Source organism: Myotis yumanensis, unplaced genomic scaffold (genome assembly GCF_028538775.1).
Source record: "Myotis yumanensis isolate MYYU_CA2020_CCGP unplaced genomic scaffold, mMyoYum1.0.hap1 SCAF_3, whole genome shotgun sequence".
Taxonomy (NCBI): Eukaryota; Metazoa; Chordata; class Mammalia; order Chiroptera; family Vespertilionidae; genus Myotis; species Myotis yumanensis.
In genome coordinates, this window is record NW_027223754.1 from 12173371 (window position 1) to 12195570 (window position 22200).

The window sequence follows — 22200 nt, forward strand, 5'->3', positions numbered from 1 at the left end:
AACTTGTGGCTAGCTGTAAATTTAAAAATCAAATGGACATTTGAATATCTATTACTTGCTAATCATCATAAGGAATGTAAAGAAAACTGTCTCCTTTTATTTAGCTAATAGGCTGTAGACTCTTAACAAAGGACAAATAAATTTGGATAAGTGTTTAATGCTTCAATGTAGACGATGAGATCACTAAAATTTATTTACTCTTGCCTTTAAAGGAAATTTCAATAGTTTTATTACTATCACCTTTATAATTCTACATTTATAATTATAAATGCCTGATTGAGGCATAATTGACAAAGTTGTAAGATATGTAAAGTGTACATTGTGATGATTGTATGTATATATACCTTATGGAAGGGTTCCCACAATCAAATTAATTAACACATCCACCTCATATATTTATCTTTGTGTGTGTGTGTGTGTGTGTGTGTGTGTGAACATTGAAGTTCTACTCTCTTAGCAGTTTTTCAAAACTTATCTTTATTGTGGAAAGTATTGCAGATGTCTCCTCCTTTTCTCCCCACTGACCCCCTCTACCCCACTCTCATCCCTCCCAGGCCTTCACCGCACAATTGTCTGTGTACATGGACTGTGCATATATGCATATAAGTTCCCTGGTTAATCTCTCCCCACCCAACCTTCCTTCTGAGATTCGACAGTTCTCTGCTTCTATGTCTCTGGATCTATTTTGTTCATTGTTTATTTTGTTCATTAGATTCCACATATGAGTGAGATCATTTGATACTTTTCTTTCTCTGACTGGGTTATCTTGCTTAGCATAATACTCTCCAGGTCCCTCCATGCTGTCTTAAAAGGTAAGAGATCCTTCTTTTTTTGCAGCTGCATAGTATTCCATGGTGTCAATGTACCATAGCTTTTTTGGTATACTCATCTACTGATGTGCACTTGGGCTGTTTCCAGCTCTTACCTATAGCAAATTTCAATGATTAACCTTAGGTGTTATCAGCCTTAGTCACCATGTTTTACATTAGCACCTCAGACATTACTCAATCGATAACTGAAAGTTTGTCCCCTTTACCTTCCTCTCCCTACTTCCCATACCTAACTCTTGGCCTGAAAAAAAAATTAATTCAACAAACATATATTAAGTCTCACTCTATGCTATCCACTTTGCTGGGTCCTGAGGGACAGAACGGAGTAAGATGCTCTTCCCATTCTCAGGGAGACTAGTCCAGAGACCTAGTAAATAGATGCTGTGGTAGAAGCAACATAAAGGGAGGTATGGCCCACTGCACACACAGAGAGGTCCTGATTCTTCCCAGTGCTTCTCATACTTCATGTGTATTTAAATCGCCTGGGGATCTTGTTAAAATGGAGATGGTGATTCACAGATCTGGGGTGGGGCTGCCAAGGATTTAAAAGCACCGTCTCTTGGCTTTGTATTCAGCAGACAAGATAGAGGACTAGATGGAAAGGAGGCCATTTCCTTCACAAAGATGGTCATAAGCAGAAGAATAGAGTAGAGTGGCCCAGGGAGGTAGAAATGAATGTGGAGGCACGGCAAAGCATAAGGGGGAAGAAGTTGGTAGGAATCAACCTGATTCAGCCTCTGAAATGAAATATTCATTGAGAGGATTGAAAATAATATCCCGTAGCTAATGGGGAAATGGAGCTTTTTAAATTGGGTCATGACCATAGTTCTCATGTTCAGGAGGTCCATGTGATGGGGTTAGGAAGGATAGGAGGACAGGACGTATGGTGCCTAATGCAGTTGGTTAGGCAAAATATCGGGTTAGTAAGGATTGTAGGGCTTGGATGGAGAGGAAGAAGACTGTTTTGAAAAGAAAGGATGTTCCTAGTGAATTAGAATAGTAAAATCCTGGTGTCGGAGAGAAGAGTAGGTTGGTTGCCCGTACAGAGAACAGTGCAGGGGTGAGGCTGGAGGCAGGGAGAACTTTAATTTGGGCGACTTCAAATGCCAGACCTAAGGAGAGTCAGCTCCGTTTCCTCCATTAAGATGAGATTTTGGCAGGTGAAAGCACTGGGACAAAGCAGTGAGCGTTACTTTTCAGACGAAGTTCTTTTCTCTCTGTTGGCACCATCAGTAATATGTGACTATCATTTTCCTCTAAGGCAGTGGTTCTCAACCTGTGGGTCGCGACCCCTTTAGCGGCCGAACGACCCTTTCACAGGGGTCGCCTAAGACCATCCTGCATATCAGATATTTACATTACGATTCATAACAGTAGCAACATTACAGTTATGAAGTAGCAACGAAAATAATTTTATGGTTGGGTCACAACATGAGGAACTGTATTTAAAGGGCCAGAAGGTTGAGAATCACTGGTCTAAGGTCTTTTCATTTTCTTGGCATTCTTCAGGATGTGATAGTTTTAGCATTGAGAGACTTGGTGCTAGATTATATGGTAATCTGGGGGAGGGAGGGGAGATGATTCCAATGTTTTGAGGCTGGGGAAAAAAGGAGAACTAGACTTAAATGAGCATAAGTAGGTAGGAGGTTATTTGTCCAAATGGAATCATTCAGCAAGGAATTGGAAATGGGAGAGGCATTGGGGTTCAGGAGGAGGTTAGGGCTGCAAGTGCGAATTGGGGGTTCATTCGTACAGGGCAGGGTTAGAGTAAAGTGAATAAAATAGACTCTGCAAGAGAGAAGGGTAGGAAGAAAGCCATGAGTGAAAGCTTGAACTTGGGAAATGCCTGCATTCAGACAGCCAATGTGAGACAGTGTGATTTCAAAGATGCCAGAGAATGTGAGGCATATATATTTTGTTGATAAATGGGAACAATTTGCTGCAAGAAACAGAAGTTTGAGTGGAGATCATTTAAGTTGGCAAATCAGGAGTAAAGGTGAAAAGTTACGAGGAGAAAAGAATACTGCTGGTACTATAGCACCACCTGGTGTTAGACATTAGGTATTTTTTAAGTGAAGTTTTTTCCGTCATCAGATGGATTTATTTCCCCTTTTCTGTTCGGTTGTTTTAAATTTTTCATCTGTTTTTTTTTTTTTTTTTTTTAATGGAAGCCTCGTGTGTGAATGGGCTCATTTGTTTACTTTTCAGTCAACAGCATGGGGGGGAGTTAGATCAATTTGTTTATTCTTTGATTTTAACTTTGCCAGAAGCTTCTATCTCGCACGGCTCTTTCTGATCTACCACTGTATCACAGAACACACGAGTTAAGTACATGAGGTTCCCTGGTTACAGCCAGCCTGCTTGCCTCACCATCATCTCTGCTCGTCTGCTTCTAATAAATCAGCAATACATAAGTCTAGGTGAAGACTTCACCTAAAGTTACATGATTAGGAATAGTCATTTTACGTTGTCAGTGCGTTGTTAGTGCAGGGGGTTGCATTTCTAAGGTTAAAACTTTCAAAATGAATAGCGGTAGAAACTTTTTTCTTTTTTTCTTACCCCTCAAGGAAAACCTACATCTTTGAAAACTGCCCAGCCGTCTTGGGTGAATTTGCCTCGGCCGCTTCCTAAGTCCAACGCGTCCTTGAAAAGCTCTGCGCTCCGGCGGACAGGCAGCCCCTCCTCCATCACCAGCACCCACAGTGACCTGAACGCTTACAGCAGTAATTGTGAGTCGGTCATATGTCTATCATCTTTTGGGGGTTGTTGAAATGGTCATTATATGAAAAACCAGTGCCCTGCAAATCATCATTAGACTTTTTGGCTCTGTGGCTTATGAGAACATATGCTTGCTGCTTCTTCCTCTCCCAATTTTCCCCCCCTTTTTTTGCTCTGAAAGTTTGGCAGGAAAAACATTCTTTCAACAACATTCTCTTTTGATGAATGTGCCAGGAAACATTGAAATATCGGTGTTAATGAGACCTGGTATTTTTTATAATAGGGATTCTAAAGTGTGTCATTTGAAGTGATAGTGTTTTTTGGTTTGTTTAAGGACAGAAAGCCATCTAGGGGGCCATTGGAACCCAACTGGGAACCAGGAAAAAGAAAACTTCAGCTCCATTTATTTTGTAAAAGACCACATTTTGTGGATGTGTGCTTTAGAATCTTTGGATGCTGGATTCAGTGTAATATGACTAGTATATTAGAATTTCAAGTCTACTTTTACGTAATTTAAATTCAGGAGGATATTTTTAATGTTGCTAATGTGAATTCTGTTTTCTGTGTATAAAAAGGGCGAATTAATTGAGTGCTCCCTTTCATTCAAAAGGTGTGTTTGGTCTTGGTACTTCTTTGCTCATTTAAATTTTCTCACAAATTTAGTTAATTTGGACAATTTAGGAGTGCCTGGCTGTGCGCAGGCATCATGACAGATGCAATGAGAGGTACAGGTTATAAAAGAATGGCGCTTCTCTAAAAGGAGATGAGAAGAAAGAAGATATGTACATGGATAACTAGAATAGCAGATGAAACAAGATGTTCGGGTGTCGGGGGAGGGAGGGGAGTTCTTTAAGGAGGGATCAATTTCTTCTTTCTGGTGAGGGGCCAGGGACAAAGCAGAGTCATGGGTAGTGAGTCTTTTGGGTGTGGAGCATATTACAGGGTTACCATACACTATTTCATATTTTTCTCTCAAATAATTCCTATTGTAATTGATTATATATATAAGGTAATTCAGGCTCAGAGAGGTTGTCACCGGGCCAGGGGCACTCAGCCAGCGTGTGAACAGAATTGAGGATGCGCTTGTGGAGGATGTGGCATTGAATTAATGAGCGCATTTCCCAGAGCTCACTTAGCAGCAGTAGCTCGTCTCCTGTTGGGAAGGAGCGGGATACCAGAACTCTAGGAACGCCGGAACGTGTTACTTACACTGGAACGGGATTCCTCTCTGCTTATTGTCTGGACTTGATGTTGTAGCATGAAATCAGAGGGGCTCGCAGGGAGCAGAGAATTAGGCGTTTGGAAAGGTGATTCGCACGTGTGTTATGTCAAGGCCATTGCACTTGCCACTTCCTCTGTGTGCAACGCGAATGTTAACAATCAGCAGCATCAGCAGCGTGCTCTCGGGGGACCCGCGACGCCGGAATCTGTGACACTGGAGGCAGACGCTCTGTAGTGTCACCACCCAGCCTTTCCCATTGACAGCCATGTTGACATGGCCACCGGTTCCGTGGCGAGGCTGACACTCCTGAGGAGGGTGTACAATGCTTTTGTCCTCTCCTTTTTGTCTTGTAACAAAGGGCTTTTCCCTCCACCCACCGAGCCTGCCGAGCGGCCATGTGTCCCTGCTGCAGAGTAAGCGTCCAGATCAGTGAGTCTCTTTCTCAGTGGGATTTGCTGGCTGGTCTGATCTGTTCTGTGCAGTGCCCTGGAGCTTACAGATACCGCCCCCCGATTCCAGTTCACTGAGAGCAAGCGTGAAGGATATGGGAGCGAACATGGCTGCAGCTTTTCCTGCCTGAGCTTGCTCTGACCCATTTAAATGACTGTACCAGGAGGATTTCGCAGTTGCACAGAAACGGATATCTCTTCCAACATCTTTATCAATTCGACACTCACCCCGCCGGCCGGCTCAGAGAGGCACTACGATGCTACCCTACTGACACTGCTGGTCCTGGGATCCTACAGCCTTTGTGTGGCTCCTTTGTTAGCCTCGCTCACTGGGAACAGAAGTACGTCGGTGATTTCTGGTTTGATTCTTCTCTTTGTAAGCATGCTCTCAGTTTTATTCAGTACATCGATCTAGCCCCTTTTGCTATTTTTGTAACTTGTATCTTAGTTGCAGTGTTTCTTGGACCTATTTTAAGTTGTCATTGATTCCGTCCAGAACCAATTTTATTGTATATTGTGTGTGTTTCCGAACTCCCCATAAGTCAGCAGCATTGTCATGTTCTTGGCACATGGAATTACTTCATTTTCAAAGGTTATCTGATGGTCTCCTTTCCAGTTAAATAGCTAGCGGATTTTGTGTGTGTAGCTGATAGTTGTACGAGTATAAAAATATTTTTGTACAATTAAAATGAAAACACATCTTTATGTTACTCATTATATTAAAAAATATTAAAGCTGTGTACTTTTTGAAGATTACCTTAAGACAGAAATCATTTTGAGCTGAGGTTTTCCTATTCTGATGGTGATGAGTTATGTTAGGAAGTCATCTACTGGCCAGTGTTCGGTTCGTATTGGGTGGAGCATTGGAACCCCTTTAAAGAACACTTCCTTGGCTTTGTCTGCTCATTTCTTTGTGAGGTGACAATGTCAGTGGCATCATTTAAGAACTCCTGAGACCACAGTGCTGTTGTAAAATTAGCCCCTGGTTCTGGCTACGTTGAGATCCTATGGAAATAGCATTGCCAAGTTTTAAAGTGACCGAGTCAAGATATCTAAGATAGTAAATCTCTGTTACTTGAGGATTTTAGCAGGCGCTTTTTTTAAATGTTCTTTTAAGCATAGAAAAATTTACTGTTATGATATACATTTTCCTTTTGGATATTAGCATAAACAATTGCACGGTAGCTTCTAGGTCAGATATGCTCACTTATAGAGATTAAACACCTTAAGCTCTTCCAGAACCAGATAGCTGAAGTCCAGTTTAAAATATATATATATTGATTTCAGAGAGGAAGGGAGAGGGAGAGAGAGATAGAAACATCAATGATGAGAGAGAATCATTGATTGACTGCCTCCTGCACGCCCCCTACTGAGGATTGAGCCTGCAACCCAGGCATGTACCCTGACCGGGAATTGAACCGTGACTTCTTGGTTCATAAGTAGACACTCAACCACTGAGCCACGCCGGCCAGGCTGTGGTCCAGTTTTTGAGATCACTGAATAAAAATAAACGATCTCTGCAGGTCTTGACAGAAGGTTGGAGGACCACGGTCCCAAAGCAGAAGGGAGTCTTTGGAGGGTCTAATTTCACCACATTAGCCAATATGAAGTCCCAGGGCTTCTCTCTCCTCCCATTTTGGCCACAAAAAGCAAGTTTATTTTTGAGAAACAGATGGTGAGAGGAAACATAAGAGACGCACACCAAAGCTATTTTCACTCTCTGGGAAAGAGGAGAACAGGAGGAGGCTGACTAAAGAAATGGAACCTTTTCCTTCACCTGTATGGCCAGCCCCGGCCCAGGCGGTGTGATGCGTAGAAAAGGTTAATTCAACTCAGGCTCCTCTTAGTTCTCCTATGAACTGATGTGATGCTGGACAGTCTTTCACTCTCTGAGCCTCAGTGTTCTCACCTGGTGAGTGGGAGGGGAGGGCCAGGCACCTGTATTTTCTTCGTTACAATATGTCCCTCAGTCTCTGTGCCCTCTCAGTCCGGGAGCCCTCAGGGGATGTCTGACAGATAGTGTCTAATCTTTTGGAAGGAGGTGCTTGCAGTTGCTGAAGTGAGGAAGCTGGCAGAGAGAAGGAGGGGTCTGGTTTACCCTCAGTCTCTTCCTCATTGCAGGGTGACAAGTGGGAGGTGGCTCACAGCCAGCCCTGGTCAGTGGAAAGAATCAGCTGAAGAACAGTGTTGACGGTTTTTCAGGCTGCTTCCAGGTTCAGAGCAAAAGTCTGTGTTTGACTAGTGATGTCTGCCACGGGGCAGGAAGGGCTGACAGACAGGCTGAATGTGTGTGTGTGTGTGTGTGTGTGTGTGTGTGTCTGTGTGTGTGTATTTATTCTGGTCCTATATTACAAATATGCTTAATACTTAATGTGTGTCTAAATGGACTATTAAATAAGAAAATACTATTATCCAGACAGCTGTTAATTTTGTTTTTCGTTCTTTTAACGATTTTCCAGGGTATATATGAGACATTCTTGCTATCACAGAGTGGAGTAATTTTGCTTTTGGAATCTGAAAGCTTAGATTTCAGTAGTGATTTGATTTCGAGCCAGGTGAGCAGATGATCTGGCGCAGTGGGGCGTGTTAAGCGGATTCCCCCACAAAATTCAAGAAATGAACAGAATGTTGGCTCTGTGTGTTTACACATACTTTAATAAGCAAAACCCATACTAATGTTGGCTAGATGCTAAATGGAGCATGAAATGTAGTTTGCAGATAAAAGTCTGGAGCAGTGAGAAGCCCCCGTCTCGCCCAGGAAAGCCATCGCTTCTGCCTGGGCTGCTCTGAGAATCTCTCTTCATTTTCTCCTTAGCTCTGCCATCTCTCTCCCTCTCTCCTTGCCCCTCTCCCTTCTTCCCGCCCTTCCCTCCTCCTCCCTCCCTCCCCCCCTCTCCCCCTCCTTCTTCCCTCCCTCCATCCCTCTCTCCCTTTTCACTTGAACTACATTTTGACCTTGAGGAAATGAATACTAAGGATTTCAGAGAATCTATTATCCTGGCATAATTGATACAGCTAAGACCAAGGATGGAAACAGGACAGGGGCAATTTTAAGCTGCATGCTAGAGCTGGCTAAGTCCTAGGGGAGCACACGTGGACTTTCACATTGGGATTCTACAGGCCAGCTGTTATTATGTGGTCATGGCCGGGGCCCCTGGAGCACAGTGTTTAGGAGAATTCTGAGGAGGGGTTTGGTCTCAGTGGGACTGAGCACCATGATCAGTTAGTGGGGGCCCATGACAGCTTAAGGACTGATGTTTCCACACCTGATATTCAGTCCCACTCATTAGACATAGAGGTGGAGTGATTCCGGGCAGCCAGGTAGTGACCAAGTCAGGACCGGAACTCACTTCTTAGAGACTAGAGGCCTGGTGCATAAGATTTGTGCACTCGGGGGGGAGGGGGGCCCTCAGTCCCTGTGCCCTCTCACAGTCTGGGAGCCCTTAAGGGCTGTCTGAATGCCAGCTTAGGCCCGCTCCCCACGGCAGTCAGACATCCTTAGTGCTGCCTTGGAGGTGGGAGAGGCTCCCGCCACCACCGCCGCTGCACTTGCCAGCCATGAGCCTGGCTTCTGACCCCTATGGGAGAGCACTGACCACCGGGGGGAAGCTCCTGCATTGAGCGTCTGCCCCCTGGTGGTTAGTGCACATCATAGCAACCGGTCGTTCCGCCGTTCAGTTGATTTACATATTAGCCTTTTATTATATAGGATTCCACCATTCATTGAAACCATTATGCTTTTCGTATTACATTGGAACTTTTGGTGCTGAAGGATGTATAATTTGGATATAATAACACTGGACAGGACACAATTTAGATGTTACCCGGATACCAACTAACTGTGTGGTAGGACTACCAAAGGGCAGGAGAAATACTTACATGGCACCATGCCTCATAGTGAAGTGCCTCCTTCAAGTTGAAATTTATTAACAATGGGCCAGCTTAAAGGAGAGTGTGGAGAGAATTGAGGGTCAGATGTGTCAGTGTTGGCCATAAAAGTATGTGCAGCTCAGCACAGTTTGTCCCCCATTAGTAAAGTGGGGAAGAGGGAAGGTGGGAAGCGTGTACAATAGAAGATCTTAGAGTGTGTTGGTTTGTGTGTATCTATATATGTATGTTACATATATAAGTGTAAACATATGTGTGTGTTTGTATCTGGATCAGAAATGTCCTTGAAATGTGGATTTTGACTCTCACGTGTTAACAAAGTTGCTGCTAGACCTGAGCTGGATCCAGTGATCAGTATAACAATGCTGAACCCAAAGAGTGGCAGTGAGCTTGTTTTCAGGGGAACACCTCCTGTTCTGTGTGACAGAGAGCCAAGCGACACGGGATTGTTCCTCAGGAGAACCGTGTCTTGTGCTGTAGTGAGAAATCCTTTTATTGAGTTCTTTGGAAACTAAAGGTCTTTTTGCTTAAAGCTCAGTAATGCAAAGTGTGAATTTAGGACCATATGAACTTATATTCAGTATGTAAACTCAGTTCAACATTTCAAAAGCTGAATAGGTGCTTTATTTGCTGCTGAATATATGTGAGAAATGTTTCAAGAGAAGTAAGACTAGGTGGGCACACAGTGCAATGTACAGATTGAATTATAGAAATCTGCACCTGAAACTTATATGATCTTATTAACCAATGTCACCCCAATAACTTTAATTAAAAAAAGAAAGACTAAAATCCAGATTGTTGTGATACATGTTTAAGACTCTAATAACATCATTTATTTCCTTTCTTGGATTTTGATTTAGCAAAGGCTGAAGTGCTCATTGAAACCCAGTTCCCATTTTGTATGGAAATCTATAAAATGTGCTCCGTGAAACTTTGGTTGTGTTGTTTTACATTTATGAACTTATTCCCCACCCGTCCTTTAAGAAGTTGTATTGAATTTTATAGTAGTAGCCTCTTCAGTATTATCACTTACATGAGCTCCCTGTCAACTTTGGAAAAACCAGGTCTCTAGGTTTGGGGGAAGGAGAGAATTGGAAAGAAGGACAGGAAATGGACAGAAACCTGACAGTAGGTGGGAAGGCTCTGTGTTGATTTGACCCAACACTGCCAATGTTTTCTGGGCACAGGAAGAAGGAACAGATGGCTCACTGTAGAGGGACTTGACATAGATCAGGGGAGAAAATAGCATGTTTCTACAGGATTCCAAGGTGACATCTGTCAGCACTGTGGTAGAGTCGGGATGGGTTAGCCCAGTGAACAACTTCTGGCTGTTTCAAATTTATAAGATATCAGTAAATAAGGCACACATCTAACCTTTTTCTAGAAATGTGAGGTAGAAAGATCAACATTGGTAAAGACATTTGTGATGGTAAGTGTTGAATATCAGCATAGAATTGGATGCTTAGAATTGGGTATCAAAGATTATTTGGAAATGGTAAAAAAAAAAAAAAAAAAATCCCATGTGGGTTGGTGGCGGGGAAATTAAGCTTGGAAACCAGGTGCTGAGTGACTGAATCTCCAGACTTTCCCTCTGGCTCAGTGAGTACGCGGTGGTAAACATGCCAGTGGTTTGAATGGTTAACAAGGGAGATGGATTAAAAGGTTAACGTTTATGGGAAGAGAGAACCATAAAACTTTCCAAGTATTTTTGCATGGATTTTTTTCCCTTGGGTAGGAAGAGAAAAGGACTATGTGCTGTTTACCCTCTCGAATGATAATGTCTCAGGAAGAGCAAAGCGTTCCTGCCAAAATTCCTCGTGGGAGCTAAGTTTTTGGACAGTGCACTTTTTCAAAGGTTATTCAGTTATGGAGACTCAAAAGTGAAAGTGTGAATTTAGAGTGATCTCTAAAGATATTACACCCCTGTGTTCATTGCAGCATTATTTGCAATAGCCAAGATATAGAAGCCACCCAAGTGCCCATCAGTAGACAAGTGGATAAAAAAGCTGTGGTAGATACGTATACAATAGATTATCACTCAGCCCTAAAAAATAATGAAATCTTACCATTTGCAACAGCATGGATGGGTATAGGGGATATTTTGCTAAGTAAAATAAGTCAGACAGAAAAAGACAAATACCATATGATTTCACTCATATGTGGAATCTAATGAACAAAAACGAACAAACCAAACAGAAACAGACTCATAGATACAGAAAACAGACTGACAGTTGCCAGACAAAGGTGGTGGTCAGAGGATTGGGTGAAAAAATGTGAACAGATTAAAAAGTACAAGTTGGAAATCATAGGGATGTAAAGTTCAACATAGGCAATATAGTCCATAATATTGTAATAACTATGTGTGGTATCAGGTGGGTACTTGAATTATTAGGGAGATCACTTTGTAAATTATGTAATTATCTAACTACTGTGCTATATACCTGCAACTAATGTCAAATAATATTCAATGAAAAAAAAAATGGAAAAAAAAAAGAGTCGCCCCCTCCCCCTCCTTTCCCCCTAGTTCCCTCCCCCAGTGCCCCCTCTCTCAATTCTCCATCCCCTTCCCTCCTGAAAAAAAAAGAAGAAAAGAAAAAGAGTCACATGATTTCAATTTGCCTCATTCCTGGTGACTTTAAGTCTAATTATTTGGTTAAGGAGGTGTTTGCCAGTTTTCTCCACTGTAAAGTTGCTATTTTTTCTTTTTAATTAGCAAATGTCTTATAGAGTAATATTTTGCTATCTTTAGAAATACTTACTATGAAAAGCATCATGTTTGTCCTCAGAATTATCCACTAATGTTAGCATCCACTGACATTTCCTGGTCTGAATGAAGTATTTCTGTAACGGTTGCCAAATGATGATTTTCTGATTTCATTATTTCTTCTACACTTACAGTTGGCATTTACATTTCTAATATTTTTATTGTACATGTGTAAAATATATAATCAGAAAAAAATAATAAATGCTGTTAAAATGTTAAAAAAAAGGAAATACTGATTTTAAAAAATTAAATTAGGTTCTAGCTGCTGCTTTCTTTTTTTGTTTTGTTTTTAACCTTTACCCGAGGATATGTTTTTATTGATTTTTTTAGAGAGAGAGGAAGGTTGAGAGAGAAACATCAATTGGTTGCCTCCCGCATGTGCCCTGATCCGGGATCAAACCCGAAACCGTTTGGTGCAGACGCCGCCGCTCCAGCCAGCTGAGCCACTGAGCCAGGCTCCTTTCTCTCTTTTTAATTACTTAATAAAGTCTGAAATTGTTTGATATGCTTTCATCTCTACATGCTGGTTCTATTTTTCAAACCTTCTAATGTTTTTGACACTTATGAGATTTTAAAATGTAGATTGGTTGTCGGTGTGCAGGAAGCAGCCAGTCAGTGATTCTCTCTCATCATCCACCTTTCTCTCTCCCTCTTCCTCTTCCTTCCTCTCTTTGAAATCAGTAAAAATATAAAAAAAGAAAACAAATGCTCCTGGTAAGTTAGATAAAAACGATTCTATGATGAGCATCTCTACAATGATCACTTTTAAAGTTTGGGTTAGTTTCTGGTGATAGATTTTTTTAAAGTAATATAAATAAATCAAGACATATACATAGTTGTCCCCCCTTCCCTCAGGAAACGAAACTGCTTTCTAAAAGCTTCTTGCCCCACCCCCACCCCCCAAAATAAATAAAAGCTTCTTTCCCACATATACCGTGAACGACAACATAAAAGTGCTGCTTTCACCATACTTCGGTCAACATTGGGTATTATTTTTTTAAATTGTTGGCTAATGTAACCATTGAAAATTTTGTATGGTGTTGTTTTAGTTTAACCTTAAATCAGTTGTTGCAGAGACAATCCTGTTATCTCATAAGACAAGGAAGAGAAGCAGAACGAGAATGATCTTCAGAGGCGTTGAGTGTTGGTTGAAATCTTGGTCTTGCCACATTCTACCTTTGTTCTGACCTTGAGCTGGTTGCTAAGCCTTTCCAACACTCAACTTCCTCACTTGGGAATGTGAAAACGTTTGGGGACGAATTCCCGGTGTAGGAGTAATTCTGGCCCCATGGAATTGTTGTGTAAAGTTCTCAAATGTGTCTTCTGTTAGGGATGGTGATGATGATAATCCTCTCCATTCATCTTATGATCCTAGTGGCTTACTTTCAGAGTTCTTTTCCAGGAAGTTGAGTTATTTTAAATCCTGGAAGCAAGCAGGAAAGCCCACTGGAAGTCAAGAACCATCTCGTGGAGTCTAGCTGTTGTAATTTATTTAAAGATGATGATGTTTTAAGTTCTAGCCAACACTGGCTCTAAATAAAACTCAGTTTACTCTTTATCAGGAAGCTGTCCCACAAGCCACGCACTATTATTACCTTGCTTCTTCCACACGTTAAGACCGTCCGGGAAACCAAAGCGCCAGGGCTGCATTCATCCAGCCCCCTGATTATTTTACACGCGATCACCAGTCCCAGGTGCCATGGTGTCTGCCTCGGAGAGCAGAAAACGCACCGCTCCCTCCAAATCCATTTACTAAGCATGTCACACGGTGCGGGGTCGCTCTCCGTCCCTTTCCCAAGGGTTGGGAAATGGATGCAAGTTGCAAACCTGCTCGGATGAGGTAACACAGGCGGGGGCCTGGGTTTCCCCTGGTGAGAGGAAGGACGAGGCTGTCATTCAGGGTCGGTTTATGATTATAACCCTCCTCTCATACTGCAGATGTGGTTATGATATGTACTAAATTTGGCGTTTCAAATCAGGGAAAAGTAGGGATTATTTAATAAAATTCTTGTTGGGACAAAGGCCATTTTTTTTTTTTTTTTTTTGTAGGAGCTGAGTGCCTACTTCATATATGACATAAATACAGGGTAGGGCAAAAGGAGGTTTACAGTTGTTTGGATGAAAAAGAATACAATAATTAATAAATAACAATAGAAAAATAAACTGTTTCCCATACTCACAACTGTAAACCTACCTTTCCCCCACCCTGTATATTCTTGACTAACGGAAGTTTTACCCCAAAATTAGACTGATAAGAACATGAGGAATATAGACTTGGATAGAAAAGACTTTTCCAGGAACAACTGTATAAAAGAAAAGATGAATAATTATGACAGCAAAACTTTTAGGCTTCTTCTCTGTCAAAAACACTATAAACACGGTGTTGGGTGTTAGCTATAACTACACGGATTGTGATCATCTCACAGTGCTTACAAATATCGAATCATTATGTTGTACACTTGAAACTCATATAATGCTATTTGTCAGCCATATCTCAATTAAAAACATGATAAACAATATTAAAAAGCAAACAACAAAATGGGACAACAGAGGCCACAGGCTTACTCCATAGAGCAGCGGTTCTCAACCTGTGGGTCGAGACCCCTTTGGCGGTCGAACGACCCTTTCACAGGGGTCACCTAAGACCATCCTACATATCAGATATTTACATTATGATTCATAACAGTAGCAACATTACAGTTATGAAGTAGCAACGAAAATAATTTTATGGTTGGGTCACAACATGAGGAACTGTATTTAAAGGGCCATAGAGGCTTCGTCAAGTCAGCAAGAGAAAGGCGTCTCCACAGAAGAAAAATAGATAGACCGACACGAAAGAAGGAATATGGAGGGCTACGAAACATGTGAAAAAAGTTTGCAAAATGCTAATTAAAGTAATGTGCTGCCAGTTCTTGTCTCTTGTTAGTGCATGAGTGAGGTGCCCCAGACATACTACGAAGGGGAGTATAAATTACAACAGCCTTTCTGAGGCACCTTGGTGACAAATGCTTTCTACCAGGAATCCCATTGATCAGAACTGATTCTAGGAAAATAGTGGACTTATTTATTGCTTTCAAAATTATTTAAGAGGGGGAAAAATTGGAAACAACCTGAGTGATAGAAATCACAGATGCTGTTTAAATTACGTTCCTTGACATTTAGTAACATTTTGAAGCCATTAAATAACAATGAGGATTATTTAATGCTATGAAAGATAAGTGAATTTTTTAGTTTAATAAGTTTATTAAGCTTCCATTACGTTTAGAAGCTTGTTGCAGAGCACTGTAATGTGCATGTAATTTAATTTTTTAAAAAATCTACAATGAGCACGTGTTTTTAAAATTTGTTTTTAAAACAAACATTGTGCATGGGTAAGGCCTCACTGCTCTTATGTTGGGAGACCACAGAACTAAAAGGCAATGGCGCTGGTATTGGAGAACTTACAGTCTTATGGGCGGATGGGGGCTGGAATTTTTTCTAATTGTTTTGTGTTATTTTTTAAATCATTATTTACAATCTGTCTTCTAGGCATTCTTCCTCCTACTAAAGAATAGGGCACTATGGAAAAAAAATAGGGCTTTAAGTTGAACTTTCTAAAATTGGAATAGAGATAAGAACATAAGACCATAAAGATTATTAAGTCACAATAACGAAGAAAATGTAGCTATTAGCATTCTTTTAGGGAAAGTAAGGAGATAAATGTTAAGAGTGATACTCCATGTTAGAGTTCGGGGGAAGATGGGTTGGACATAGAGGCTTGAATCTCTGTTATAAATATCAATTTGCTCCAGATTCTTCGTGATCATTAACAACAGACAAAAAAAATCAGACACTATTTGTATGCACTTCTTCACATCTAAACATCCCTACATAGCACATGCCAGAATCATGTCTAGAATCATAACATCATTGTTTTCTACAGTCAAGTCTCTGATTAAACACACACATGCACACACACACACACACACACACACACACACTGCAGTGGAGTCTGTGATTCTGCTTTGAATGTACTGTGATATAACACATCGACCTGCCAAATACTTATAGCACCCCTAGAATATCTTCTTTTGTTTCCTAAGCCTTACTAAAGACATACAATTTTTCTTTGTTTTTCTTTATCTGTGTCATTAACTGAGACTCAGCTTATTTCATAGGCTTTTCATAAAGCTATTATGTCACACTTTTTAAAAAGTTTCTTTTTCTGCTTCTGATGCTTGTGAAAAATAATGGGGAAACACAGAAACATATGGCCAAGAAATTAAAAATCACGCCCACTCCAACTTCCAGAGCATTGCCAACATTTTTCTATGTTTGCTTTAATATTCTTTATTCTTTTTGTTTAAAGTTGAGATCCTATTATCCATACGATTTTAAATCTGAATTTTGTTTTTCCACTTGACATCCTAACACAAGCTCTGCTGAACTTCCTAAAACCCAGTCCTAATTTTTATAGCAGTAACCACATTGTTTTATCTTAGGTAACCAAAGTTCCTTAGATTTTTTTCCCTTGGCGATCCTTATTATTTTCTCTTAAATCAAATTAAGACTTTGTATGATAATGAGGCTGGATAATTTCTTATCTTTAGGTATGTCTCATATTTAGTATAACTTCAGAAACTACAGGTAGGGCACAAGTGATAAACAGCTGATCAATAAATAATCAAAGAATATTTTTTAGCCAATTTAAAAATCTGTGCTTCCCTAATGCCCCGAAGTAATATATTTACAAATTGGTGTTCCTGTATAATAACTGCTTATTCAGTTACTTAAATGAGTGAATACATATGAAGTATTTGGGTGAGTGCCCAGCACATGGTAGATTGTCTTACATAACAGCTGGCTGTTAATAGATTGTCAAGGCCGCCCCTTCACTTTGGCTCACTAGTGCCAAATTGCCACCAGGGGGCAGACTATGTTTGGGAAAGAATTGAAACCTAGTTTGAGCTGTTCTTAGTCTTTAATATACCTTACTTGTGAGCATGTACTTTGCTGTAAAAAAAAAACAAGAACTATTTCTTCTGACTTTTTAAAAAATATATTTTTATTGATTTCAGAGAGGAAGGGAGAGAAAGAGATAGAAACATCAATGATGAAAGAGAATCATTGATTGGCTGCCTCCTGCAGGCCCCCTACTAGGGATCAAACCCATAACCCAGGCATGTGCCCTTGACTGGAATCGAACCTCAGACCCTTCAGTCCACAGCCCAACGCTCTATCCACTGAGCCAAACCAGCTAGGGCCCTTTTGAGTTTTAACTTTTTCTTTTCATTGGTGCTGCTTCTCTTTTTAGTTATTATAACACTAGAGCCCAGTGCATGAAATTCGTGCACTCAGGGAGGGGAGTCCCTCAGCCCGGCCTGCGCCCTCTCACAGTCCAGGAGCCCTGAGATTGATCACCCCAAAGAGGTAGGCCCTGCCCACCTGGCCAGGGCTCCATGAAGGATCGCCCCTGCAGAGGGAGGTCCCGCCCACTCACGGCAGCCTGCCAGCCGGTGGCCTGAGCCTCCCTCTGCAGGGCAATCATGGGGCTATGGCCAGGCCCCTGACCAATTGCATCACACCTGCCTTGGCTGGCCTGGTGCCAGTGGGCGTCATAGCATGGTCGTCCGGTCGTTCTGCTGTTTGGCTGTTCGGTTGATTTGCATATTAAGCTTTTATTATTATAGATTATTTACTATACTCACAATGTTGTACTATACATGTCCATGACTGTTCTCTAACTACCATTTTGTACTTCTTAACCCCTTCACATTTTCCATACATCCTCCCAGTCTCCCTCCCATTTGGCAACTGTCAAAATGGTCTCCGTATCTGTGAGTCTGTTTGTGTGCTGCTTGTTCATTTGTTCTTTAGATTCTCCAGATAACTGAAATCTTTTGGCATTTGTCATTCTCTGTCGACTTATTTTACTCTGCACAGTACCCTCTAGGTCCATCCATGTTGCTGCAGGTGGTAAGATTTTATTCTTTTTTTACAGCTGAGTCATATTCCATTGTATGTATGCACCACTTCTTCTTTATCCATTCATCTACTGACGGAAACTTGGGTCATTTCCATATGTTGGCTATTGTAGATAATCTGCAATAAACATATGGATACATGTCTTTTCAATTGAGTGTTTTAGGTTTCTTCAGAAAAATACCCAGAAGTGGAATTGCTGGGTCCTTCTTTGTCTCTTATTATAGCCTTTGCTTTAAAGTCTGTTTTGTCTGGTATAAGTATTGCTACCCCAGCTTTTTGTTGTTGTTTGTTTCCATTTTTATGAAATATCTTTTTCCATCTCTTTACTTTCAGTCTGTGTGTGTCTCTTGATCTGAAGTGAATCATCTTGACCAGAAGCCCTCTTCTCTTTATTCTTGCAATTCTTTGCTCTGATGTTAAAAAAGGGTTATTGGCAACATTTTCTTTCATTGATAAAGAGAGAGAGAAAGAGAGAGAGAGAGAGAGAGAGCGAGCAGGGAAGAGAGAGAAAGAGGCGGGGGTGGGGGGGGATTGTTTTTCCATGTATTTATGCATTCATTGGTTGATTCTTATCTGTGCCCTGACTGGAGAACCCTCAACTTTGGTGTATGGGGATGATGCTATAACCAACAGAGCTACACGGCCAGGTCCAGCAATGTTTACTTTTAATATACACTGAGTGGCCAGATTATTATGACCACCCCATCAGTACTTCGTTGGGCCACCTTTTGCCTTCAATACTGCGGCGATTCTTCTTGGCATTGAGTCCACGAGAGGTTGAAAGGTAATGCGAGGAATCTGACACCATGCCTGATGAATAGCACTGTCCAGTTCTGTGAGATTTGATGGTTGTGGAACCAGCTGCCTGATGGCTCTTTTAACTTCATCCCACAAATGCTCAATTGGATTGAGATCTGGTGATTGTGAGGGCCAGCTAAGCAAGGTAAAGTCTCCCTCATGTTCTTGAAACCACTCCTGCACAATACGAGCGCCGTGGCATGGCGCATTGTCTTGTTGGAAGAAGCCATCTCCATTGGGATATGCCATCAACATGATAGGATGAACTTGATCAGCAACGATACTTAGGTATGTTGTGCCATTCAGACGTTGTTCCACACGAATTAAAGGGCCCAAATCATGCCAGGAAAATATGCCCCAAACCATAACACTGCCCCCACCAGTTTGAAGGGTTGTACTCATGCATGTGGGGTGCATGCTTTCATGCTGTTTCCACCAAATTCTCACTCTGCCATCTGCATAATGCAACTGGAAACGTAATTCATCAGACCACATGACTTTTTTCCAGTGCTCGACTGTCCAATCCTTGTGTTCCTGTGTGAATTGGAGACGTTTTATCTTGGTAACTGCAGACAGCAAAGGTGTTTGAACAGGCCTTTGGCTTCCATATCCCATACGATGCAGTGTACGGCTAATTTGCCTATAAACGTCAGGTGGTCATAATAATCTGGCCACTCAGTGTGTGTGTGTGTGTGTTTATATCCCACGTTCAAAGGCTGTTAAATCGCGTTGCTTACCCATATCTTCAGAAAAAAATCACTTCTACTGTCGTGGTAAACAACCTGCTGCCCTATTTATAATGGTCTGGCCCTCTAGCAACTTCAGCGCGAAATTATAGCTAATTTACCTACAAACATCAGGTGGTCATAATAATCTGGCCACTCAGTGTATGTAGTAGCTTAGTGTGGTACAAGTAAAAGCTTTAATGAGTAGGATGGATAGGTGGCATGTTGCTAATTTTTTTTATTTGAGTGGTCTAGGCCAGTGGTCGGCAAACTGCGGCCCCTTGAGTGTGGCTCTTCCACAAAATACCACGTGCGGGCGCGCACGTACAGTGCGATTGAAACTTCATGGCCACACTCAAGGGACCAAAGAGCCACATGTGGCTCGCGAGCCGCAGTTTGCCGACCACTGGTCTAGGCTAAAGGATTTCTTTTCTAACCAGGGCATTTTGGAGTTTACTATTTCTTAACAACCCTACCCTTCCAACAACAACAACAACAATAACCAAAAAAACCCAAATCCCATATGGAGTGGTGTCATGGCTAGTTTTAATAATGTTTAATATTTAACCTTATTCTTCTTTACAACTTTAATGCTGATTGGCATCTTGGTTTTTACACATTTCGGGGGGGGGGGCGGCGTTGGAGGAGAGGTGGTTATAGCATACTATTAATATTGAGAAACTGAATAAAAGGTCGGTTTTTTAAAATAACAATAAACTGGGATAAATTGTAAATCAACACTTAAATGTAGCTGTTTTGACTTTATGTCCATGGTTATTTGTGTTTCAGTTGCCATGGGTGCAATGTGTTTCCCAGGTCCATTGTCTGTGCGTGAACAAGTTGTATCTTTCCCACAGTGAACCCTGGACAAGGGATTGGTGTGTCTCTAAACTGACAGGCTGAGTGAAGAGGGAGAAGAAATTATTCAGAATTTCCTTTCCTGCCTATCAGCTTCCCCCGACACACCCTAAATGCTCCATACAATTCCTGAAAGAGTGCTTCCTGCGCATTAAATAGCGATTCATAGGATTATTCATAGTTAACAATCTCTACATTTATTCTGATACCAAGGCTTTTTTTTTTTTTAAGGAAATCTTTGGAACAAGCATAGATCATTTTTTTACACATTGTTTTCTTGTTTTCTTTTAGATTAAAAAAAAAAAAAAGAGTTAGGATTTGGGGCTGTTCCAGGTTTATTGTTTGCTTTACTTAAGTAGCATATTGCCGCTGCAATTTTCTTATACCCATACCTTTACCTTTTGACTTCCTTGTTGTTGTTGTTTTTTGCCATCATATTTTAATGTGCTTTCATAAACCACTATACTACAAAAAAACATTGAATAAATCCTGGTAAAAAAATACACATAACTGCCCTAGCCGGTTTGACTCAGTGGATAGAGCGTTGGCCTGCGAACTGAAAAGTCCTGGGTTTGATTCCGGTCAAGGGCACATGCCCGGGTTGTGGGCTCGATTCCCAGTGGGGGACTTGCAGGAGGCAGACGATTCATGATTCTCTCTCATCATGGATGTTTCTATCTCTCTTTCCCTCTTCCTTCCTCTCTGAAATCAATAAAAATACATGTTTTTTAAAAATACACATAACCACGCCCCTCCTGCGTTTCTAGCCTCAGCACCTTACTGTGAGAGGTACCTGGTTTTCTATACCTGGGATGAGTCGAGCAGTAAGTGCAGCCCTTAGAATACTGCCTGTGTGAATAACTAATTTTTTATTTTTCTGGAACTATTACACCTGCTAGAGAAATTGCATGAACCTTTTATTGTTGGTTATGAGTGAGGTCCTCAGAATGTGAGTGTGAAAGTTGACACTTGAACCTCTTATCAACCAGCCATTGCTATAATAGACATTTTATTAAAAATTATAGTAGGGAACATTTATTGCTCAGAGCCATTTTTTAAAAATTTTATCCAGGGTGTCAGGTTTATACGTAGGTTTGCAGAGACAATCTGCAAACATCCCCAGTGTTATCAGTGTGAATGTAATAAAAAATGTTAAAACCAGGACGCAGATTACTTTAATGAAATCTTAATTTTTCCCCCTAATTACTAAATAAGCAGGCGGCACTGTAAGTAGTTAATTTCCCTGAACAATCGTCCAAGTGGTTCCAGACTCTGCGGCGTTATTGGCTGCTCTGTAAAGCTCCTGAGACCACCCACTTCCTCCCCCCTTTGCCATCTCTGATGAGAACCATAACAACCCCACAGGCATGTGCAGTGTGATGTAACTCACAGGCTGCTTCGTGCGGGGGCTGCCAAGAGGAGATTTTATTCCGAGGACGAGCATTGTTTTGGCAACATCTGGGAGAGCAAAGGGAAGACGGAAACAGTGGGACCGCTCTGGGGTTTTTTCTGTGTGTGTGTGTGTGTGTGTGTGTGTGTGTGTGTGTGCTGGAATGACATTTGCTATGTAGGCATGTTTTCTCGCCCTGTGTTTCTTGGCCCCGAGGAGGGCCGAGTTTGAAAAGACAGTATGTGACTGTCCATCGGTGGGAGCTGTTTCTTGTGCGAACTCTTCCCACCTGCTCCGAAGACATGCTGTTGTCTCCCAAGTTCTCCTTATCCACCATCCACGTCCGCCTGACTGCCAAGGGGCTGCTGCGGAACCTGCGCCTGCCTTCGGGCTTTCGGAGAAGCTCTGTGGTTTTCCACGCAGGTTTGTCTGGCACTGACCGCTCCGTGGTGGCTGGTGCGGGGGGCGGGGGGGGCACATGGATGGACGTGCAGACGTCTGCAGACATTTCCTAATGAGATAGATGAGTGGGGAAAGGAAGCTCTTTCTTAGCGAGCACTAGCCTTAATTTGTAAAAAAAAAAAACACCCCAAA

General features: G+C 41.6%; 1 protein-coding gene across 1 annotated transcript in view; it reads left to right on the forward strand.

The window, feature by feature from the left end:
* MTUS1 (microtubule associated scaffold protein 1) overlaps positions 1-22200 on the forward strand; it is a 128383-nt gene that overhangs the window by 62712 nt on the left and 43471 nt on the right. Inside the window, 1 exon segment of the mRNA XM_070408281.1 lies at positions 3398-3559. Coding sequence (XP_070264382.1) covers positions 3398-3559 — 162 coding nt within the window.